This window comes from Nyctereutes procyonoides, unplaced genomic scaffold (genome assembly GCF_905146905.1).
Source record: "Nyctereutes procyonoides isolate TBG_1078 unplaced genomic scaffold, NYPRO_anot_genome, whole genome shotgun sequence".
In the NCBI taxonomy this organism is placed as follows: domain Eukaryota; kingdom Metazoa; phylum Chordata; class Mammalia; order Carnivora; family Canidae; genus Nyctereutes; species Nyctereutes procyonoides.
Window position 1 is genome coordinate 55,450,273 of NW_026575146.1, and position 21,226 is coordinate 55,471,498.

General features: G+C 40.1%; 1 protein-coding gene across 1 annotated transcript in view; it reads right to left on the reverse strand.

The window, feature by feature from the left end:
- PGM5 (phosphoglucomutase 5) overlaps positions 1-21,226 on the reverse strand; it is a 192,062-nt gene that overhangs the window by 153,358 nt on the left and 17,478 nt on the right. The window contains exons 2-6 of the mRNA XM_055311538.1: positions 19,519-19,681; positions 13,493-13,639; positions 10,456-10,581; positions 2,164-2,354; positions 1,167-1,321 (exon numbers count right to left, since the gene is read on the reverse strand). Coding sequence (XP_055167513.1) covers positions 1,167-1,321; positions 2,164-2,354; positions 10,456-10,581; positions 13,493-13,639; positions 19,519-19,681 — 782 coding nt within the window. The remainder of the gene's footprint in view (positions 1-1,166; positions 1,322-2,163; positions 2,355-10,455; positions 10,582-13,492; positions 13,640-19,518; positions 19,682-21,226) is intronic.

Sequence of the window (21,226 nt, forward strand, 5' to 3'; positions counted from 1 at the left end):
AAGATAATCCTCACTCTTGCCCTTACTTATATTACTATAATAAATTATAATAATGGGTTTCTTAATATTGAATTATTTTTGTATTACTAGAGTAAATCTCATTTGAGCACATGTTTTGGATTCTGTTTGTTTTTATTAAGGATTTTTGCATTAAAATTCCTAAGTAAGAAAAAAAAGAAATATTGGAAATATATATAGCAAAATTGATTACCACTGCATGTTATAACTTGTTTTCTACTTTTTGTTTATCTGTGATTTCTAATTTTAATAATGCATATATATTTTTACCATTTAATGAAAAATGTTAAGAAACTACTGATATGCTTCGATTGAATTAAATAATCATTTTAGATTGTTTTTAACAAAAGAAAGAAAGAAAGAAAGAAAGAAAGAAAGAAAGAAAGAAAGAAAGAAAGAAAGAAAACAAGAGACAAACCGAAAGCCAACTCTTAAAAGCAGAGAACAAAGTGATGGTTACCAGAGGGAAGGTGAGTGGGGTGATGGGTGGAAAAGGTGAAGGGGGCAGCCCAGGTGGCTCAGTGGTTTAGCACCACCTTCACCCCAGGGTGTGACCCTGGAGACACAGGATTGAGTCCCACGTCAGGCTCCCTGCATGGAGTCTGCTTCTCCCTCTGCCTGTGTCTCTGCTTCTCTCTGTCTCTGCATAGCTTGTGATATAAAATCTTTAAAAAAGAAAGAAGAAAGAGAAAAGAAAAAAGAAAGAAAGAAAGAAAGAAAGAAAGTGAAGGGAATCAAAAAGCATACTCATCATGATGAGCACTGAGTAATGTACAGATGTTGAAATCACATTGTACACCTGACACTAACATAACACTATATGTTAATGACACTTCCATTTTTTAAAAAGGAAATAATATTTTTCACACACTAAGCATTGCTAAAATTAAAAAGACTGGGAAAAAAAGAATGAGGCTCAGAGATCAAATAAGTCTCTCGAGTTCCCACAGCTAAGAGGCAGAACCAAGAATGGAGTTCAGGCCGCCAGATTCTCCATGCTCCATACCAAGTGCACTATACATGCCTCTAAGTTCTCATACTTCCAACCATTCCCACCGGAGGAGGGGAGAATGAGCTACAGCTAATGACAAAGGAGACACTGATGTCAGAAACCTACCACAGTTTTTCACGGTGATATCATTGCTTACCTGTCCAGGGCCATGCTGGTGGGCATACTCCTCCCAAACCCTCGGACCCCCATCTGACGGAAATATGGAATGCAAGGGAGGTTGGCAGCAATGATGGCCAGGGAGTCGGAAGGGCTCACAAAGAAGCCATTTCGGCCTAGGATCATATAACGGTCCTGTCAGAAGGAAAGCGTGAAAATGATCTGACAGAGGCATGTGCTGCTGGCAATGCCATTCCCATAATCATCACAAGCTACTTTACTGCCATTCTGTATTTCAACAATCTAAAATAACTTGAATGAAGCCAAAGAGGACATGGGAAGCCTTATTTTAAATTCCTGAGTATAGTGGTGCTCAGCAGTTGTTGGCTCAGTTGGTTAAGCATCTGCTTTCGGCTCAGGTCATGATCCCAGTCCTAGGATCGAGTCCTACATCGGGCTCTCTGCTCAGTAGGGAGCCTGCTTCTCCCTCTCCCCCAGCCTGCCACTCCACCTACTTGTATTTGCTCTATCTTTCTCTCAATCAAATAAACAAAATCTTTTTTTTTAACTAACTAAATAAATAAGTTCATTCCTGAGTACTGTAGGGCCCAGGACCTTGACACTGTTAAGAATGTATCCCACCTGTTGAAAGGTGGATGACTACCTCAGGCTTCAGTAGTTTCCATATATTTATCTCATACTTTCCCCAAAATATAATAGAGAACAAGAATTATTGTTGAACTACCTACCTAGCTCCTTAATGCAGTTTTAACAAAACCAACTATAAATAAAGATTTATTGCATGAATATTTTTTAAAAGAAATAACCTTTTAATAACATAATGCACTCTGGAACTAAGAAACATAAAGGCTGTTTAATTGCAGTACAGGAGAGCCAGTAAAAAGAAGAGCAGATGCGGAGTCAATTAGGGTTCAAATGCTGCATACATGTCAGCCAGCCCCATGAATTCTCTGGCTTCCAATGCTTGGCTTATGATATGGTAAAAGGGTTAGAAGGCAGGAAACATTCCTACTTACCCCATCAGCATCAAATGCAGCTCCAAATCCATATTCTCCTCCTTTCATTGCTTCCAGAAGGGTTGTTGCATATGTCAGGTTTGGGTCAGGATGTTGCCCTCCAAAATCTTCCAGAGGGACACAGTTTATTGCAGAATTGGCTGGAGCTCCCAGCTCATCACACAAGACTTTTCTCACGTAGGGTCCCATAACTGAAAAGAAATATGCAGCAATATGAAATCTTTGCAGAAACCCACAAGTATGTTCTGTTCTGGTTAGAACAAGAAAGGCCATTTAATAGCAGAGAGAAAAAAAATTCTACAAGCCCTTTCAAGACACAACACAGAGTAACACTTACTTCAACTACTATCCATTGAGTATCTAGCATGCCTGACAGGCAAAATCAAAAGATGTTCACTGTTTGAGGGTTGTGTTGTATCAGTGAAAATTAAATGGAAAGCAATGCTTTACATATATTTCAGCCAACAGGATTACATAGTGATCCCTAAATGTGCTGTAAGTTCTACCTCAGGCTCCATTCCCTTGTTTATAATGTCCTTTCCATTTGGGTGGCATCCCTACTCCCCATCTCTATCTAATTTATATTCTTTCTAAGAAATGCAGATCCTCCAGAAATGCTACCTCCTTCTTGAAACTTTACCTGTGGTGGTTTCTTCTTATAAGCCATTGGACCTAATTATTTCATAAATATACATTACATAGCACCAGTCTTACCATCACTCACTCACTCGCTCACTCACTCACCTGTAGATTTGACTCATGCTGCTATTGTATTAAGAGCCCAATAATGCAGAAACTATGTGCTATGCATCCCTTGATTATGATGTTTCTGTTCCTAATATATGATGTTTCTGTTCCTAACACAGGAATTTATTTAGGCGCTCCATAAATGTGTGTTGAACCAGAAAATACCACTCCTTAGCACTTATTTTGTAAAATATGCTTAGTTTTATATGCTTCAGTGGTTTACAGCATCTAATTATATAGTTGGTAGAGTTAAAATTATTGCAGACACAAAGAACATTACTGTCCGGCACTTATTTCCCCTTCCTCTAGTAGCAATACTTTGGGTTTCCTCTAGAGAATAAATTCCTTTCCCATCTTAGTTCTTATCAGGTGGATATGGCTAAATCCCACTTGCCCCAAGGCTGAGGTGACCTAAGTCTGCCCAATCAACATCTTCCATCCCTCAGCCAGAGTGATTGATTGGAGGATGGATATACAGTACAAACAAGGCAGTGAGGCTCAAAACCAGATATATTGCTCAAACTGTTAAAAAAGAGAAGCTGTCTTCCCTCTAGGCCAGATAATGCTAGGGCAAGAACCTGAAAGATCCTTTCTGGAGAATATGATTGGGGCAATAAGAAAGAACAAAACAGCCCAACCAGATGACCTTAGAGTAAAGCCATGGAGGATGAGTGCTACACATGGGCTCAGACTTCCTAACAAAATTTTCAGTGCCCCATTCTCAAACATGCCAGACAGCCAAGGATTGCCAAACTTTTGAAAAATGCAGTCAATGTGAGACCAAAACAAAAAGAATAAAGAGCAACCTGGAAGAAACAGAAACTATACAGGGAGGGGACACCTGGGTGGCTCAGCAGTTGGGCATCTGCCTTTGGCTCAGGGCATGATCCCGGGATCTGGGATCCCACATCAGGGTCCCCATACGGAGCCCGCTTTTCCCTCTGCCTGTGTCTCTGCCTCTCTCTGTGTGTCTCTTATGAATAAATACATAAATCTTTAAAAAAAAGAAACCATATAGGGTGAAGAAAACTTTTAAAATATACATTAATAGGGGCACCTCAGTGGCTCAGTCAGTTAATCATCTCCTTCAGCACAGGTCAGGATCCCAGGGTCCCCAGATCGAGTCCCTCATTGAGCTCCCTGCTCAGTGGAGAGCCTGCTTCTCCCTCTCTCTCTGCCCCTTCCCCAACTTGTGCATGCTCTCTCTCTCAAATAAATAAAATCTTTAAAAATATATATATATATATCGGTAATATTTTAATAGAAACCAACAAGATATGGTAGAATGGCTAAAATTGAAAAGACTGACAATGCCAAGTGTTGGTGAGGACATGGAAAAACTGAAGCCCTCATACACTATTAGCAGTGCAAATGGTACAGCCAATTTGGACAAGAGCTTGGCAGTTTCTTTTAAAGTGAAATGTGGACTTGACCTATGGTTCAGCAATCCCAGTCCTAAGTATTTATCTAAGACAAACAAAATCATGTAACCTATAAAAACTTATTCACAAATGTTTATGACAACTTTGTTTGTAGTAGCCAAACCCTAGAAATAACCATAATTATTTCAACTGATGAATAGATAAACAAACTGTAGTACATCCATTCCATGAAATACTCAGTGGTAACAAGAAATCACTATTGATATGGTCAACACCATGAACCCATCTCTAAAACTTTATGTGAGTGAAAGTAGCCTGAAGAAGAGGGCTACATATTTATGCTTTGATTTAGGTAGTTTTACAGAAAATGGCAAAATTATGCAGGCAAAAGCAGATGAGTGGGGAGGGGCAAGATGGCGGAAGAGCAGGGTCCCCAAATCACCTGTCCCCACCAAATTACCTAGATAACCTTCAAACCATCCTGAAAATCTACGAATTCGGCCTGAGATGTAAAGAGAGACCAGCTGGAACGCTACAGTGAGAAAAGTTCGCGCTTCTATCAAGGAAGGAAGACGGGGAAAAAGAAATAAAGGAACAAAAGGCCTCCGAGGGGGAGGGGCCCGCGAGGAGCCGGGCTGAGGCCGGGGCGAGTGTCCCCAGGACAGGAGAGCCCCGTCCCGGAGGAGCAGGAGCTGCACCAACCTTCCCGGGCGGGCGGAAAGGGGCCCGCAGGGAGTTGGAGCAGGACCCAGGAGGGCGGGGATGCCCTCGGGCTCCCGGGGACACTAACAGACACCTGCGCCCGCGGAGAGTGCTCCGAGCTCCCTAAGGGCTGCAGCGCGCACGGCGGGGACACGGAGCAGCTCGGAGGGGCTCGGGAGCGGCTCCAGGGAGGGGGCTGCGGGGCGGGAGCGCGAATCCCACAGCGCAGGCCCCGGAGCACAGGGCGCCGGGACACAGCCCAGGATCCGGCCTCCCCCGGGACAGGCAGAGGCCGGGAGGGCCCAGGACAGCAAGGACGCTCCTGCCCCGAGCTGAGCACATCAGCGGCCCCGCCCCGGAGCCTCCAGGCCCTGCGGACGGAGAGCCGAGAGCCCCGAGGCCCGTAGTTCCTTCGGAGGCTGAATCCAGACTTCCAGAGTTGCCATAGCAACTGCTGCTGTTCCTCCCTGGGGTAAACAACCCCCGCTGAGCCCTGCAGCAGGCAGGGGCAGAGCAGCTCCCCCAAGTGCTAACACCTGAAAATCAGCACAGCAGGCCCCTCCCCCAGAAGACCAGCTAGACGGACCAGTGATACTCCCCCGTGTTCCAATACAACTTGTTTCTGGCCCCTCTGCACTGAGCAAAATGACTAGAAGGAAAACCTCACTTCAAAAGAAAGAATCAGAAACAGCCCTCTCTCCCACAGAGTTACAAAATCTGGATTACACTTCAATGTCAGAAAGCCAATTCAGAAGCACTATTCTACAGCTACTGGTGGCTCTAGAAAAAAGCATTAAGGCCTCACGAGACTTCATGACTGCAGAATTTAGATCCAATCAGGCAGAAATTAAAAATCAATTGAATGAGATGCAATCCAAACTAGAAGTCCTAACGACGAGGGTTAACGAGGTGGAAGAACGAGTGAGTGACATAGAAGACAAGTTAATGGCAAAGAGGGAAACTGAGGAAAAAAGAGATAAACAATTAAAGAACCATGAAGACAGATTAAGGCAAATAAATGACACTCTAAGGAAGAAAAACCTACGTTTAATTGGGGTTCCCGAGGGCGCCGAAAGGGACAGAGGGCCAGAATATGTATTTGAACAAATCCTAGCTGAAAACTTTCCCAATCTGGGAAGGGAAACAGGCATTCAGATCCAGGAAATAGAGAGATCCCCCCCTAAAATCAATAAAAACCGTTCAACACCTCGACATCTAATAGTGAAGCTTGCAAATTCCAAAGATAAAGAGAAGATCCTTAAAGCAGCAAGAGACAAGAAGTCCCTGACTTTCATGGGGAGGAATATTAGGGTAACAGCAGACCTCTCCACAGAGACGTGGCAGGCCAGAAAGGGCTGGCAGGATATATTCAGGGTCCTAAATGAGAAGAACATGCAACCAAGAATACTTTATCCAGCAAGGCTCTCATTCAAAATGGAAGGAGAGATAAAGAGCTTCCAAGACAGGCAGGAACTGAAAGAATATGTGACCTCCAAACCAGCTCTGCAAGAAATTTTAAGGGGGACTCTTAAAACTCCCCTTTAAGAAGAAGTTCAAGTAACTCTGAACGTGAATGGGCTTAATGACCCCATCAAAAGGCGCAGAGTTTCAGACTGGATAAAAAAACAGGACCCATCTATTTGCTGTCTACAAGAGACTCATTTTAGACAGAAGGACACCTACAACCTGAAAATAAAAGGTTGGAGAACCATTTACCATTCAAATGGTTCTCAAAATATACCCTAAAAACTACAGAACACTTCTGAAAGAAATTGAGGAAGACACAAAGAGATGGAAAAATATTCCATGCTCATGGATTGGCAGAATTAATATTGTGAAAATGTCAATGTTACCCAGGGCAACTTACACGTATAATGCAATCCCTATCAAAATACCATGGACTTTCTTCAGAGACTTAGAACAAATTATTTTAAGATTTGTGTGGAATCAGAAAAGACCCCAAACAGCCAGGGGAATTTTAAAAAAGAAAACCATATCTGGGGGCATCACAATGCCAGATTTCAGGTTGTACTACAAAGCTGTGTTCATCAAGACAGTGTGGTACTGGCACAAAAACAGACATATAGATCAATGGAACAGAACAGAGAACCCAGAAGTGGACCCTGAACTTTATGGTCAACTAATATACGATAAAGGAGGAAAGACGATCCACTGGAAGAAAGACAGTCTCTTCAATAAATGGTGCTGGGAAAATTGGACATCCACATGCAGAAGAATGAAACTGGACCACTCTCTTGCACCATACACAAAGATAAACTCAAAATAGATGAAAGATCTAAATGTGAGACAAGATTCCATCAAAATCCCAGAGGAGAACTCAGGCAACACCCTTTTTGAACTTGGCCACAGTAACCGGAGAAGGACAAACAGTGTATGTTCTCATTCATTTGGGGAATATGAATAATAGCGAAAGGGAATATAAGGGAAGGGAGAAGAAATGTGTGAGAAATATCAGAAAGGGAGACAGAACATAAAGACTTCTAACTCTGGGAAATGAACTAGGGGTGGTGGAGGGGGAGGAGGGTGGGGGGTGGGGGTGAATGAGTGACGGGCACTGAGGGGTACACTTGACGGGATGAGCACTGGGTGTTATTCTGTATGTTGGTAAATTGAACACCAATAAAAATTAATTTATAAAAAAAAAAAAAAAAAAAAAAGCAGATGAGTGATTGCCAGGAGCTAGGGGTTAAGATGAGGGGTATGATTACAAAGGGCCACAAGGAACTTGAAATGAGGGAAATATTCTATATCTACATTGTCAATAGTCATTACATGTATATATATGCTTATCAAACCTCATTAAACTCTATGCATGCCTAAAAGATGTCAGTTTTACTGCATATAAATTATATCTCAGTAAACCTGACTTATTTTTTAAAATATGGCATTCATGAAACATGAATATTTTAAAAAGTGATTATTTGGGGGTGCCTAGGTAGTTCAATCAGTTAAACGTCCAACTTTTTATTTCAGCTCAGGTTATGATCTCAGGATCCTGTGATTGATTTCCATGTCAGGCTCCAGCTGGCCATGGAGCCTGCTTAAGATTCTCTCTCTCCCTCTCCCACCACCCCTCTCCCCAACTCCCATGCATGCTTGTATAACCTCTAAAAAAGAGAGAGAGAGATTATTTGGAAAAGAAAAAAGTTTTAGGAAATTAGAAATATGATATGGAACTGAAAAACATAATGGAAGGACCTGGAGATAAAGTTGAGGAAATCTCAGAACACAGCACAAAACAAAGAAAAGGAAAATGGGTAGTGAGGGCAGAGGAGAAAATAGGGATAACTAAGGAATTAATCCAGTAGGTTCAATACTTAAGCAATAACCATTCTGGAAAGAAAAAGAGACAGTAATAGAGGAAATAACTCAAGAAGTAATACAAGAAAATGTCCCAGGATTTAAGGATGCAAGTTTCCAGATTAAGAGAATCCCCCAAGTTCCCAGCATAATAGAGGAAAATAGCCCCACAGTAAGACTCATCTTTGCAAAAGGAAGAAACACTGATAATAAGCCAAAGGCCCTTAAAGTCTCCAGAGAAGAAAAAAGATTTCATACCATGGACTAAAAATCAGAATAGCATCAGACTTCTCAAGTTCAATATGATGGCTATAAGGCAATGTGGCAATGCCCTCAAACTTCTTTTTTTTTTCCCCTCCAACTTCTAAAGAAAAATAATATTCATTTTAGATTTCTGTATCCAGATAAATATCAGTTAAGAGCAAGGAGGAAAAAAAAGGCATTTTCAGATATGCAATAACTAAACACATTTACTTCCTATCAACTTTCTCTCAGAGCTCCTGGAGAATGGGTTCCTCCAAAACACAGGAGTAAATCACAAAAATGGAAGACAAAGGATCCAGAAATAAGGATAGCCAACACCAGAAATTGTACAGAGAATATCTAGAATGATGATAAGAGCAACTCAGAGAACAACCTATGCAGAGCAGAACAGAGCAGATCAGAGATTTCCAGGAACATAAGGCAGGAGGACTTAGACCTCTAGAGAGTATGGGGGCTAATACTGGTAAATCCATCTAATGAAAACTAAGCAATGAGAAAACAAGATGAAGAAAATTAAAATTTTCTGTGAGAAAATATAACTATAGTATTTTGCATGGCTTAGCAGGGATCTGATAATATAGACACTGTATACTGATCTCACCAAAATGAGAATATAATTAGTTGAGAGAAGTGTGCTTGGATTTAGTGAATGGAGAGGGTGAAAAAAAGCTATGACCTCATCTTCCATCGTCAAGTCAGTAAGGCCCAAACTGAAACTCAGTATATTCATAGTATTTAGTAATAGGGAGATAAATACTTCCCCCAAAAAAGTTAAAACTGTTATTTAAAAAAAAGTTCCCGGGATCCCTGGGTGGCGCAGCGGTTTGGCGCCTGCCTTTGGCCCAGGGCGCGATCCTGGAGACCCAGGATCAAATCCCACATCGGGTTCCCGGTGCACGGAGCCTGCTTCTCCCTCTGCCTGTGTCTCTGCCTCTCTGTGTGTGTGTGACTATCATAAATAAATAAAAATTTAAAAATTAAAAAAAAATAAAAAAAAGTTCCCTTTGTAGAAAATTTGGGGGAACAGAGGGGTAGACTTTTTATAATGAACTTTTAACTACTTGACTGTTTAAACTATATGCATGTACATTGATCAAAATATACTTTTTTATCAAAATAGATTTTTTTAAATGATTACAGTTAACTATCCTTCCCAAACAGGCTCCAACTCATTTGTTCACCACTATTTTCATTTGCATCAAGAGAGAAAGTGCCAGAGGGAGAGGGATCAAGGGGATGGGCAAAATGGAGGAAGGAGAGTGGGAGATCCAGGATTCCAGTTACAGAATGAACAAGTAATGGGGACGAAAGATACAGGATAGGAAATAGAGTCAATAGTATTATAATAGCATTGTATGGTGACAGATGGTAGCTACTAGACTCATGGTGCGCAGAGCATAACATGTAGAGCTGTCAAATCACTATGTTGCACACCTTAAACTATTATAACATTGCATGTCAACTACACTTCAATTAAAAAATGATATACATTTTTTTAAAAAACTAAGTAAGAAAAAAAGAGAGAAGAACTCTGAAATTTTCCAGAACATTCCAAATATCTGAACATCCACACATTGTGTGAATATCTATGAATCCAATCTTCTTCATAATCCAGAAACCCACCATGGGTAGAGCTCTCCTTAACATTTTTTTTTTTAAGATTTTATTTATTTATTCATGAGAGACCAGAGAAAGAGAGAGGCAGAAACACAGGCAGAGGGAGAAGCAGGCTCCATGCAGAGTGTCTGACATGGGACTTGATCCCAGATCTCCAGGATCATGCCCTGGGCTGAAGGCAGTGCTAAATCGCTGAGCCACCCGGGCTGCCCTCCTTAACATTTCCTGTCCACCAACTGGGAGAAAACCACAAACTTACCTCCGTGCATCGCGTCAACCCGGATCTTCAGTTGGCCAGGCCCTGTCAGCAAACTCTTGATGGCATTAAAGTCAAAGATGGTCCGAAGAAGGTTGAGATAGATATCTACTGGGTCCACTATCTCCACTAAGGATATGAAAGCAAAAGGAAACATCACTGACCATATCCATGAAGTCTACCTGGAAGTATAAAATGAATCACCACCCTCATAGGGTGACGTTCTGTTCACAATCCCATCATAACCCTACACATCATGCAGGAAGCCAAGTATCCATTTGTAGGCTAAGTCACAAATTAAGGCACAATCAAGATCCCGCAGACTTTTCCAGTCATTGATAGGTGTACTTAATACAAGTTATACATTCCTCTTAGAAAATGAAGAATCAACCACAGAATAAAGGTGTTAAAACTGTACCCTTTTATCCCACCTTTCTTCCACCACCTCTCTCCCAAAAAATGCACACACCTCAATGTCAAGAGGCATCTTGACACACTCATTCACTATGGGGGTTAGCCAAAGAACCACTCAGTGGGCTTGAAACAAATCAAGGAGTGACCTCAGGAGTGACCCTTATTTTCTAAACACCATTGGAGTCCACCAAATCTAGGGTTAGAATTGGTGATGAAGAATTTAATCCTGAGTTTGTATGAAGTCTCTGGTGTGCCCAATCCAGTACAGATTTCAGGGTGAATGCCAGATATTTAGAAATCTTCATTAAACACAAATGTTCTTCAGTGTCTGGCACCACCCAGTGACCAGGAATCCAAAACTAGTCTTTTCCAGTTATCTGACATACACAAAACCCAAAAGACATTACATTTTTTAAACTTCACCATCAGCATATAATACTAAGAAAGTATTTTCCTAGAATAGTAAATATTTGACTCTTTAGACACTAAAATTTGTTCATAAGCCCTGCTTTTAAATTCATAGTTAAGTTTTGAAGCATATGTATGTTGTTTTTCAAATTTTTCAAATACCTACTACTTGGGAATTCTGAAATACTTAAACCTGCACTAAAGATATTACCAATCCACCTTTAATAATTTTCAGTAAATCCAGGTATAATAGTTAACAGATGGAATTTTAATATGTTATATGAAACTATCCCTTTGTCTGGTCAAATACACATCTAAAAATATTCTTCTTTACACCTAAATCAGTGTAGTATGTGTACTCATTCAAATATAATGTAACTATTTTTTGATGAACACAAATCATTTTTAATCCTTTGGCCTGAGGGAGATATTGATTTATACAATAAATTAGGAATTAATCTACATGAAATGTATACCTAAAAATGGTTAAAATGTTCAATTTTATGTTATATATATTATACCATAGTAAAAAATAACCTATAAAATAAAAGATTATATCCTGAATATGTTAGAAGACTTACTCTACAATATAGGATAATTTTGGCAATTTCATTCTGGTTCTTTAGCCCTTGAACCATTTGCCTAAATGTACTTAGTATTCATAGAAGATAATACATAGTAAACAGAAATGTAAAAAACAAGGAAGCAAGTAGAATTCAGTGAAAATTGAAAGTTCACATCAAATTGTTCATGGTCTTGACCCTGTAAAGTGAAATGCCAAGGAATGATGTGTGTCCAATTAACTCAAACCTTGCTCAACATTTAAAACAGCAAGAACATAGAACATAAACTATCCCCAGCGATTATTTCCAAATTCTTCTTAGGAACCAGGGAATTCTTCTAGCCGCTTCCTGGTATCCATAGCATTTTAGAAAACTCAACAAATTAGCAATGTGCCTGCAGAAAGAGCCCAAATCTGAACTCACCAAAGATGTGGGTCTCTTAGACAAGTATAAAAATTGTGAAAATGACCAAAAGTAAATAAGGCACTCATAACTTCTTCCTCATAGTAAAGCCTAATTTTTCCCAGTCATCTTATTGTCCAATTTTTCCAAAATATGTAAATAAGCATATTTAAATACATTTGTTTCATATAATATATCCCTTGTTTATAGTTGTCAAACCACTGTGTGTACATGTGTGCACATGCTTGCAACTAGATTAATAAAAGGAGGCACCATTGTTTCCAGTATCACATGGCTTTCAATTAGTTTCTGCTGATTAAACAAGCAATGACTCAAAATTCTTCAAGAAAATGGTAGTAGTGTTGGCTTCATAGTGTGACCCCTCAACAATCCATTTCAGGCTCTTCCCTGTCCCTCAAATAGCATGTGGCTGTGAGCCTGGTACTTAATCTTTTTAGCTAAATTCATTGTCAAATAAGGATAACATCTTAACACCGATTGTATTTAAGCTAATAGGAAACAGAGTAAAAAGTTGGTTTATGGCTAATTGTATACATTATTGGAAAAAGCAAGAAGACAAAAGAGAGGGGGAAATAACATGCATGATATTAATGATGTTATATGGTTCAATATTAATCTGTAAAGTTAAAGGTTATAATCTGAGTACTTTAAAGTTTCAGTCACTCTATAGTAAAGGCTACTTGGGGGCAATTTCAGTCTGTTCTTTGCCTAAATCCATTTGGTATGTACTGGGATCCTAGGAAAATCTCCTAACATAGTGCTTGGTATAGAAGAGGTGATCACTGGCACACTGAATCAAGTTGAACAGCGCTTTAGTGGCTTAGAAAAAAAAATGCCTACATTCCATGGGAAATTTTAATGATTCCATTATCTTGTTGGTTCTCTTCTTAATTGTATAAGATATTCCAGCTTTTTCACCTTAGTTGATTAAAAAAGTGAAGACATATCCTGGCGATTCACAATCTATTCTTGGAATGCCAGAAGGGAGTCAGCTATGACATTTTTCCTATGTTGAAAATGATCCTGGGCTTGGGAAGTCATTTTTGAAAGTTGCCAGTTCTGGGTTTCTTGGCTTCTCTCACCTTCCTTTGCGCTACAGTCATACTACATCTGTTTATGAAGTCACTCCCAAAATAGATAATTCAATCACTTTAATGTGCGCTCTCCCCTGCGGAAAGCAGTCACCCCCACCCACGGAGTTATTCCAACTTCTTCAAAATATAATCTATTACCTCTAAATGGTTTGAATTTGTTCTCCAGGTCAAATTCTTGTCTTCCGAGCCGAGATAGGTCGATTCGAAGATCAGGGCATATGGCGTATTCCTCGATTGTTTTGCTGATCTGATAGATTTTGTCTGAGACCACATCTGGTGCAGGACCTGCATTTGAAAATAGCATACCACCAAAAATAAGTTTTTTAAAAAGTGCCTGCAACTTCAATCAAGGGAATGTTACCTCCTTCACCACCAAGCAAAAGAATGATTCATTCGTTCTCCAAACAATGGACAACAGTTGACAGTTCAATTAGCTTCCATTTTCCTTGTGCTGTATTCGTCCAGTATGGAAGAAATTTGGTCAGCCTCACCTGTTTTATGTAGGCTAATAACCCACATGTTTGTTTGTCTGAATCCACTTTTGAGCAATGATACATCTTCCCTAAAAATAGTTTCACACCTGCCGGGGAGACCCGATTATGTAATCAGCTTTATTCAGGATATGAGACACCAACAGGATATGCACTTGACAGAAGTAAGGGATTCCAGATTTAAACTGCAGCCTCCCAAGTGCACCTAGAGAAAGAAAATACAACTTCTACTCCCTGATCGGCTGCCTTGTGGAGGCAGGAGCTTACCAGGGTCAACTATTTTCCCCAACTCACTCTCTCGAGTGACTTCCAATTTAAATTGGAAATTTAAAATGAGGTTTAGCCAAAAATATTTGATGTGTTCCCTCACAAGGTCAAGAGGATAACTGTGCTGAGAGAGACTTTAAATGAACATAAAATCAACAGTTGTCCTCCTTTCACTTTCTTTTTAATTTTTATATCTTACTGCAAGTCACTTTTGATTTTTTGCAACAAGTTTGGGAATCAAATGAATACACTGAAAGATCTGAAATATAAATGTTAGCCAATAGGTGGGTTTTGTATGAATTATACTCACCAACTCTATTGTAACTTTCAACTAAAAAGAAATCAAGAAATAATTTCTTTTCTATCCCAATCCTTCAAGTTCCCTATAGTCAGTACAGTAGTCATTGGCTATATGCAGCTATAGAGCACTTGAAATTGGCTAGTGAAATTGATGAGTATTGTAATTGCAAAATATACATCAAATTTTGAACAGTTCCTAGAAAAAAACATAACAGATTTCTATTAGACCTGTGCCTTGAAGCACAGCATGGTTTCTGTATCCCAATAAATGCTCATGGAACAGCACCCAAACACATTAAACTGCACATATTAAATATGTGCAGATCTTTTGTATATAAATTAAACCTCAAGAAACCTATTTTAAAAATAAAGGAATAGCAATAGCCCCACTCTAGTGCATAAGAAAGAAGCCTAGTAGATTTTACCCACATTTCCTTGTCCTATAGGAAAACCAAAGACCGAAAAAAAAATGACCCTCCTCCTCCACTCCTTAACATTTTTTAACCTTTTGCAAAACTTAAAGCAGTAAGTAGTCTTGTTCATGTCCGATTAGAGAATGCATGACTATCCCCCTGCTCCCTTAGGGGCCACCCTACGTTCTTTGGCTGTGTCCCTCACTTTTAAAAAGTCTGACTTCATGACCACACACACTGGTTTCTAAACGTTAAACAACTTTCGCATGGTAGTTTTCTAGGATGCCACTCAACCACTCATGTTGTTAACCTCACAGTTCATCAACAGCCTCTGCATCCATTGACAACTTCCAAGTTCTTTGACATCTTCCACTCCCATGACTTTCCTCTCCATTTTAGTCAGGGGCTGGTAGAGTTATATCTTAAGTATTACTGTCTCTTGCAATCCTTTCAAAAATGTCAAATTTGAGTGCCCTCAACCCACAAATTCCTTACCTGCCAGCTACCCTCCTTCATACCGCTGCTGAACCTGCTCATTCCTAGACTGATGCTCATCATCACTTGATTAATCCCAGGCTATCAGCCCATTCTAGTTTCACTGGTCTCCTATCCCAGGCAGGACGCTATGGTCCACCATTTGAGCCATTCCCTTGTTAGCATCATCACATGAGCCTATAATTATTGAAATTTACATATACCACATTTCACACTTTACTTGGTATTCCACACTCACAAAAAGCAGATGAAGTAGGAATTAATATTATCCTCATTTTCCAAATGGGGAAACTGAAATTTGAAGAGGTGGAGATCCTTAACCAAAGTCCCCTCACTGGTGACAGACAGAGGCTGGATTCTGAATCCTAACTGTCTGAAGTCAGTCCAGACATCCAAAAAAAGCACAAGCCTCCTTGAGGCTGTGCCATGCCCACCCTGGGACATTGCCATCATCAGCCCCCATTGCTGCCATTTCTAGACTCCGTCATATTGCTGGAGATAGTCACAAAATTACACCCATTGGCTCCCCCTAAGAATGAAGCTGCTTATTAGCTTTACAATGTGTTAGGCATGAATCCTCAACAAATTTCCCAGTGTACCTCTTACAAAACATGTCCCAAGTCCCTCCTCTATCCTTGTCAAATTATCTCAGCAGGCAACCTATCTTCTTACTTTCTTTTTGAACAGACACAGCAACTATTTCCCCAAACTTCCAATCCACACCCCTTAGAGTTTCTTCTTTCCCCATCTTCGCCTTCTTATTCAGAAGTTCTGCCCTCTTGACAGAATCTGGGCTCTAATTGAGCTCCACAGCTTACTCATTCTGCAACACTGGTCAAATTTTCTAAACCATTTTATTTCTCAGTGACTTCATCAGATTGGGATAAGGATTAAATGAGATAATACATGTAAAGTTCTGAGTATAGTGTAAGCACACTGTAAGATTCTGGAAAATCCAGTATTTTTATTATGAATTCCATGTCCCCTCTAGCATCTTCCCCTCTACTTAAAAAAACAGGCTCAGAATGGTCCTGTCCTCTAAATCCCTTTTAAAAACAACATAGTTCCAGATATGTTCCATATCCCTGAATGTGCCTACTAATTCTGTAGACACTTAGCCTTTTGCTTTTTTTAAAAAGATTTATTTATTTATTTGAGAGAGAAAGCATGAGTGGGGTGAGGGGCAGAGGAAGAGAGAGAGAGAAAGAGGTAAAACGCTCTGCTGAGTGCAGAGCCTGATGTGGGGTTGACATGGGGCTCAATCCCATGACCCCAAGATCACAAGCTGAGCCGAAATCAAGAGTTGGATGCCCAACCCACTGAGTCACCCAGGCACCCCAAGATACTTAGCCTTTTAATTCATTACACAAAATGTATCTATATGACACACAATGAAAAGAGAGGAATACCTCTTCAGGAAAAGAAATTATGATAAAGATTTATTCTACTTTGAGTAGGAAGAAACCAACTGAATCTTTCTATGCTATTAAGAATGTTAGCTTCAAAAAAAAAAAGAATGTTAGCTTCATTAAGAATGCTGAGACATGCAAATATGAAGAATTAAGCATAAGAAAGGTACTTTCAAAACAGTTAAAGGCCAAATGATAAATTCAATGCCCCACTCTATGGCTGAATAGGTCTCATTTCCTCCTGTAATTTGGTCTACAAAATGGGTATTTAAATAATATCTTCTCTCCTTATGCTTCACAGGATATCATAGAGATGACTGAGATGTTCTCATAAGATATGAAATCAAATATAAATTCCAAATGCTTACTTGAAATCCATTGTTTAACTTGGCAACTTTTATATCACATTTCTCTACAAATTCCCATTTTCTGAGCCCATTCGGTTTCCTGTGTTAACAGCATATAGAATACCTGAATATTGCCAATTTTTTCCTAAAATCCTCAGTAGCAAGACTAGACATGAGTCCTAAGTGTGCTTTTTAATGAAGCAGAACATCTCTAAGTACGGGACACTTCATAAGGTGTTTTTCTTTTTTAAACAGTTGACATGAGTGAAGTTCATTTGTTTGGATAGTGTCCAAAACGGCTGCAAGGAGAGGGAAATAATGAATATTCTGGCCCAGGCCAGAAATAATTCATAAAGGTAACTGTTAATGGTTAAAATTTGCTCCTACCCACATATAAATGCAGACTCAGTGTTCTAGATTAAGATTAAGAGAATTAACAACCAAATGTAATGCATAGTTCTGGGATGAATCCTGGTTTAAATAAAACATTTATAAATAACATGTTGGAGGCAACTGGAAAAATCTGAGTATGGATTAGGTGTCAGGTGTGATAATGTAGTATGTTGGAATATGTCTTCCTTTTTAAGAGATGTATTCAGAAAGATTTGTGTAAAATGTCTTCATGCTGTAATTTATCTTAAAATCCTTTAGGAAAATCAAGTGCAAAATGGAAAACCAAGATGATGGACACAGGCTACCCATTTATTTTCCCCCTTAACTTTATGTATGTTTAAAAATTTGTTCATTTCACCCCACATACACATCTCCCACCCCACAAAGACCTCCAAACTATACATTTCTGTAACTGTAAGGAAAAATGAAATAATTCTAAGCATGTCAGTGAGAGAAAGTCAGCACTATAGGAAAAGAGGGATGTCTACAAGTTATGCTAAAAAATCATTTGTCTGGCCTTGGGCAGCCATGTGAACTTGAGCAAATAACAGCCTCTTGGGGATTTGATTTCTTCATCTATACAATGACAGGAAGGGTCTAAATGATTTAGAGGGTATGTTCCAACTTTAAAATCCAAAGTCCTTCCAGGTCAGAGAAGCATCAATTATTCAACTATTTCACTGTGCTAAGGAGGGAATAGGACCAAGAGACCAAATGGTTTCAAGATCCCATTAGGCCACTCCTTTGTCATGTCACCTCAAGGGTTGTGATGGTTAATTTTATATGTCAACCTGACCAGGCCATGGGGTGCCCAGACATTTGGTGAAACCTTATTCCCATGTGTCTGTAGGGCTGTTTCTGGATAAGATTAGCATTTGAATCAGTAGACTGAGTGAAGGAGAGTGTCTTCTCCAGTGTGATAGCCTCATCCAACCCACTGAAAGCCTGGACAGAATAAGGGGCTGAATAAAGGAGAATTCACACTCTCTGCATGGCTTCAAACTAAGACACTGGTCCCCTCTCCTGCCTTCAAAGCTGGACTCACAGTGGAACTTACACCACCAGCTCTGCTGTTTTTTAGGGGACTCAGAACAGAACTCTGCCATCAACTTTCCTGGGTCTATAAGTCTCAGGACTTTTCAGCCTCCATCATCACCCAAGCCAACTCCCTCTCTGGGCCCCAGTGCAGACAAGGAGGCTGTGTGTGGGCCCTTTAAAAGCCATCCCTCAGTTCACCACAGCCCTGTGGGTCAAGGGTATGAACCAGTTGGTCTTCAAAGCAGATGTTTTGGGGGCTCACATCTCAGATGCCAGTCTTAAAAGCTGGAGCACCCAATGTAGAAGACGAACCCTCTCTTCCTCGGAGAGTAGCTCAGGGTTTTTGCATTCTCTCCAAATAGTGAATTGTTTCACCAGCAGTGAGGTTTATGGTAAGGTTGTATCCCAGCCTCTCCTACCCACTTGGACATTTTCCTCTCATGTGCCCTTTCTCTGTGTAAAGGGGCTGCTCTGCTAGTTTTTAGAGTTTTTTTCAGAGGAAATTAATCCATATATCTGTAGATTCGGTGTGTCCATGAGGAGGTGAGTTCTGATATTCCTACATCACCATCTGGAACCAGAACCCAGCCAATTCCTTATTTAAAAAATCTCTTTGTAAGCCTACTGGCTCTGTTCCTCTGAAGAAATCTGTCTAATACAGCACCTCACTGGAACTTTCTGAGCCATTTCCCCTCCACTTTGCTTGTCTATATATCGGAGGATCATTGTAAGACTATAATAATAGGGCCACATGGGTGGCACAGTCCGTTAAGTGTCAGACTCTTGGTTTTGGCTCAGATAGTGATCTCAGGGTCATGAGATGGAGCCCCGCATCAGGCTCCATGCTCAACCCAAATCTGTTCAAGATTCTCCCTCTCCTCCCTCTGCCCCTTCTCTTGCTCTTGTGTTCTTGCTTCTCTCTCTCTCTCTCTCTCAAATATTTTTAAAAAGACTATGATAACATAAGAGAACAGAAATTATGATGATTAATGTATATTCTAAGCTACATACCTCCATTGGCAACATTGAACTTCACTCCAAACTCTCCCCCTGGTCCTCCAGGGCAGTGGCTGGCTGTTAGGATGATCCCACCAGCTGCCTTGATCTTCCTGATAATGCAGGAAACAGCAGGTGTTGACAAGATGCCATTCTGTCCAATTATCAGGCGTCCAATCTAGATTGGCCAAGGAAAAAAAAAATCAATCCAGTTACATGGGATCGAAGCCTCTGTTAATACACAGTAAATCACTTGGCAAAAGGAACTGAGTGGGCTTTGGCTTAGGGGGTAAAGGAGAGCTCTGGCATTGTCTCTCCTGTCCAGTATCTCCAACACCTTTGGGGCACCCACATCTAGCAGTCAATTATCAAGTTGTAAATTGGATCTGCTTCACTGATTTTTAGTCATTTGAAACATCCATGTTTGATGACCAAAGGGGTAGCTTGAACTACACAAGAAGTTCTTAATTTGTTACTGGCTTAGAAACTCTACACGCGAACATGCTAGAAATTATAAGAAAAAAGAAATGGAGGCTTCTTTGTTTCACCCACTTCTTCTCTCTTCCTCAGCACGACTCACACAGGAGGGACATGGCTTACTGAACCTCAGCAGCAGCAGGTGTATTTAACCACACTCGGAATGACCACTCTTAAAAGGCAAGAATTTTACTTCTGCCACTGGTAACATGTGCTGGGAATACAGGAAAAACCATCCAGCCATGGTAAGCAGAGACCTGGAAGTCATCCATGGGTGTGGCCAGAGTCTTTCTATAGCTACAAAACTGACTTTTAAAAAAGAAAGCCACATAGCCCTGCAGAGTATTACCCAGGATGCTTTATCTTAAAATAGAGACCAATGTCATCCAGTCCAGTGGTTCTCGAATGTTACTACAATTCAGAATCCTAATGAAGCCTTAAAATTACCAATATTCAGACTAATTATACTGGAATATCTCGGGGTAGAATCAAGGCTTTGTAGTCTTTAAAGCCCTGTGGGTGATTTCAAATTTGGTGATCAAATCTCCTTGTTTCACAAAGAATTGCAGCAGCATGGGCATCACTAAAGAGCATGGCAGAAATGCAGAACCTCAAGGTCCACTCAGGACCCACTGAGGAAGAATCAGTAAGTACCTTAACAAGACCCCCTTCCCCCCTTCCAGCTAATTCATTTATCCATTAAAATTTGAGAAGTAAAAAAAAAAAAAAATTGAGAAGTACTGCTGTAGCCCATAAGCCAAGGCGAGCTCTAGCATCCAGCCCAAACCAAAATTACCCTGGCACCAACTAGAGCATTGCTAGAAGTAGGTAACTGACCAAACATGACAATGAGGGAACATACAGGAAAAAATGTACAAAAAGCAAACACAAGGGCTCCAAGAATAAAGCAGTCCTGGGATGATTTAGTATGGAAAGACCCAGAACATCCCCAGAGTATACATTTTCAAGTAAAGGAGGCAGACTATAAACAAATAAACCTAATAATAATATTTACTAGTTAGATACATATTAGGAAGGAGATGAGCAGGGTTCTGTGAAATAGAATAATGAGGTGTCAATTTTAATAAAAAAACAAACAATAATAATAATAACACAGCAAGCTTGGATTTTATCCTAAACACAATGGGAATTCATGGAAGAGCTTGAAGTAGTGGAAATGACCGGAGAGCATTTACATTCTAAAAGATCACAGAATGAGCAGTCCAAATGATCTGTTCAGAAAGCA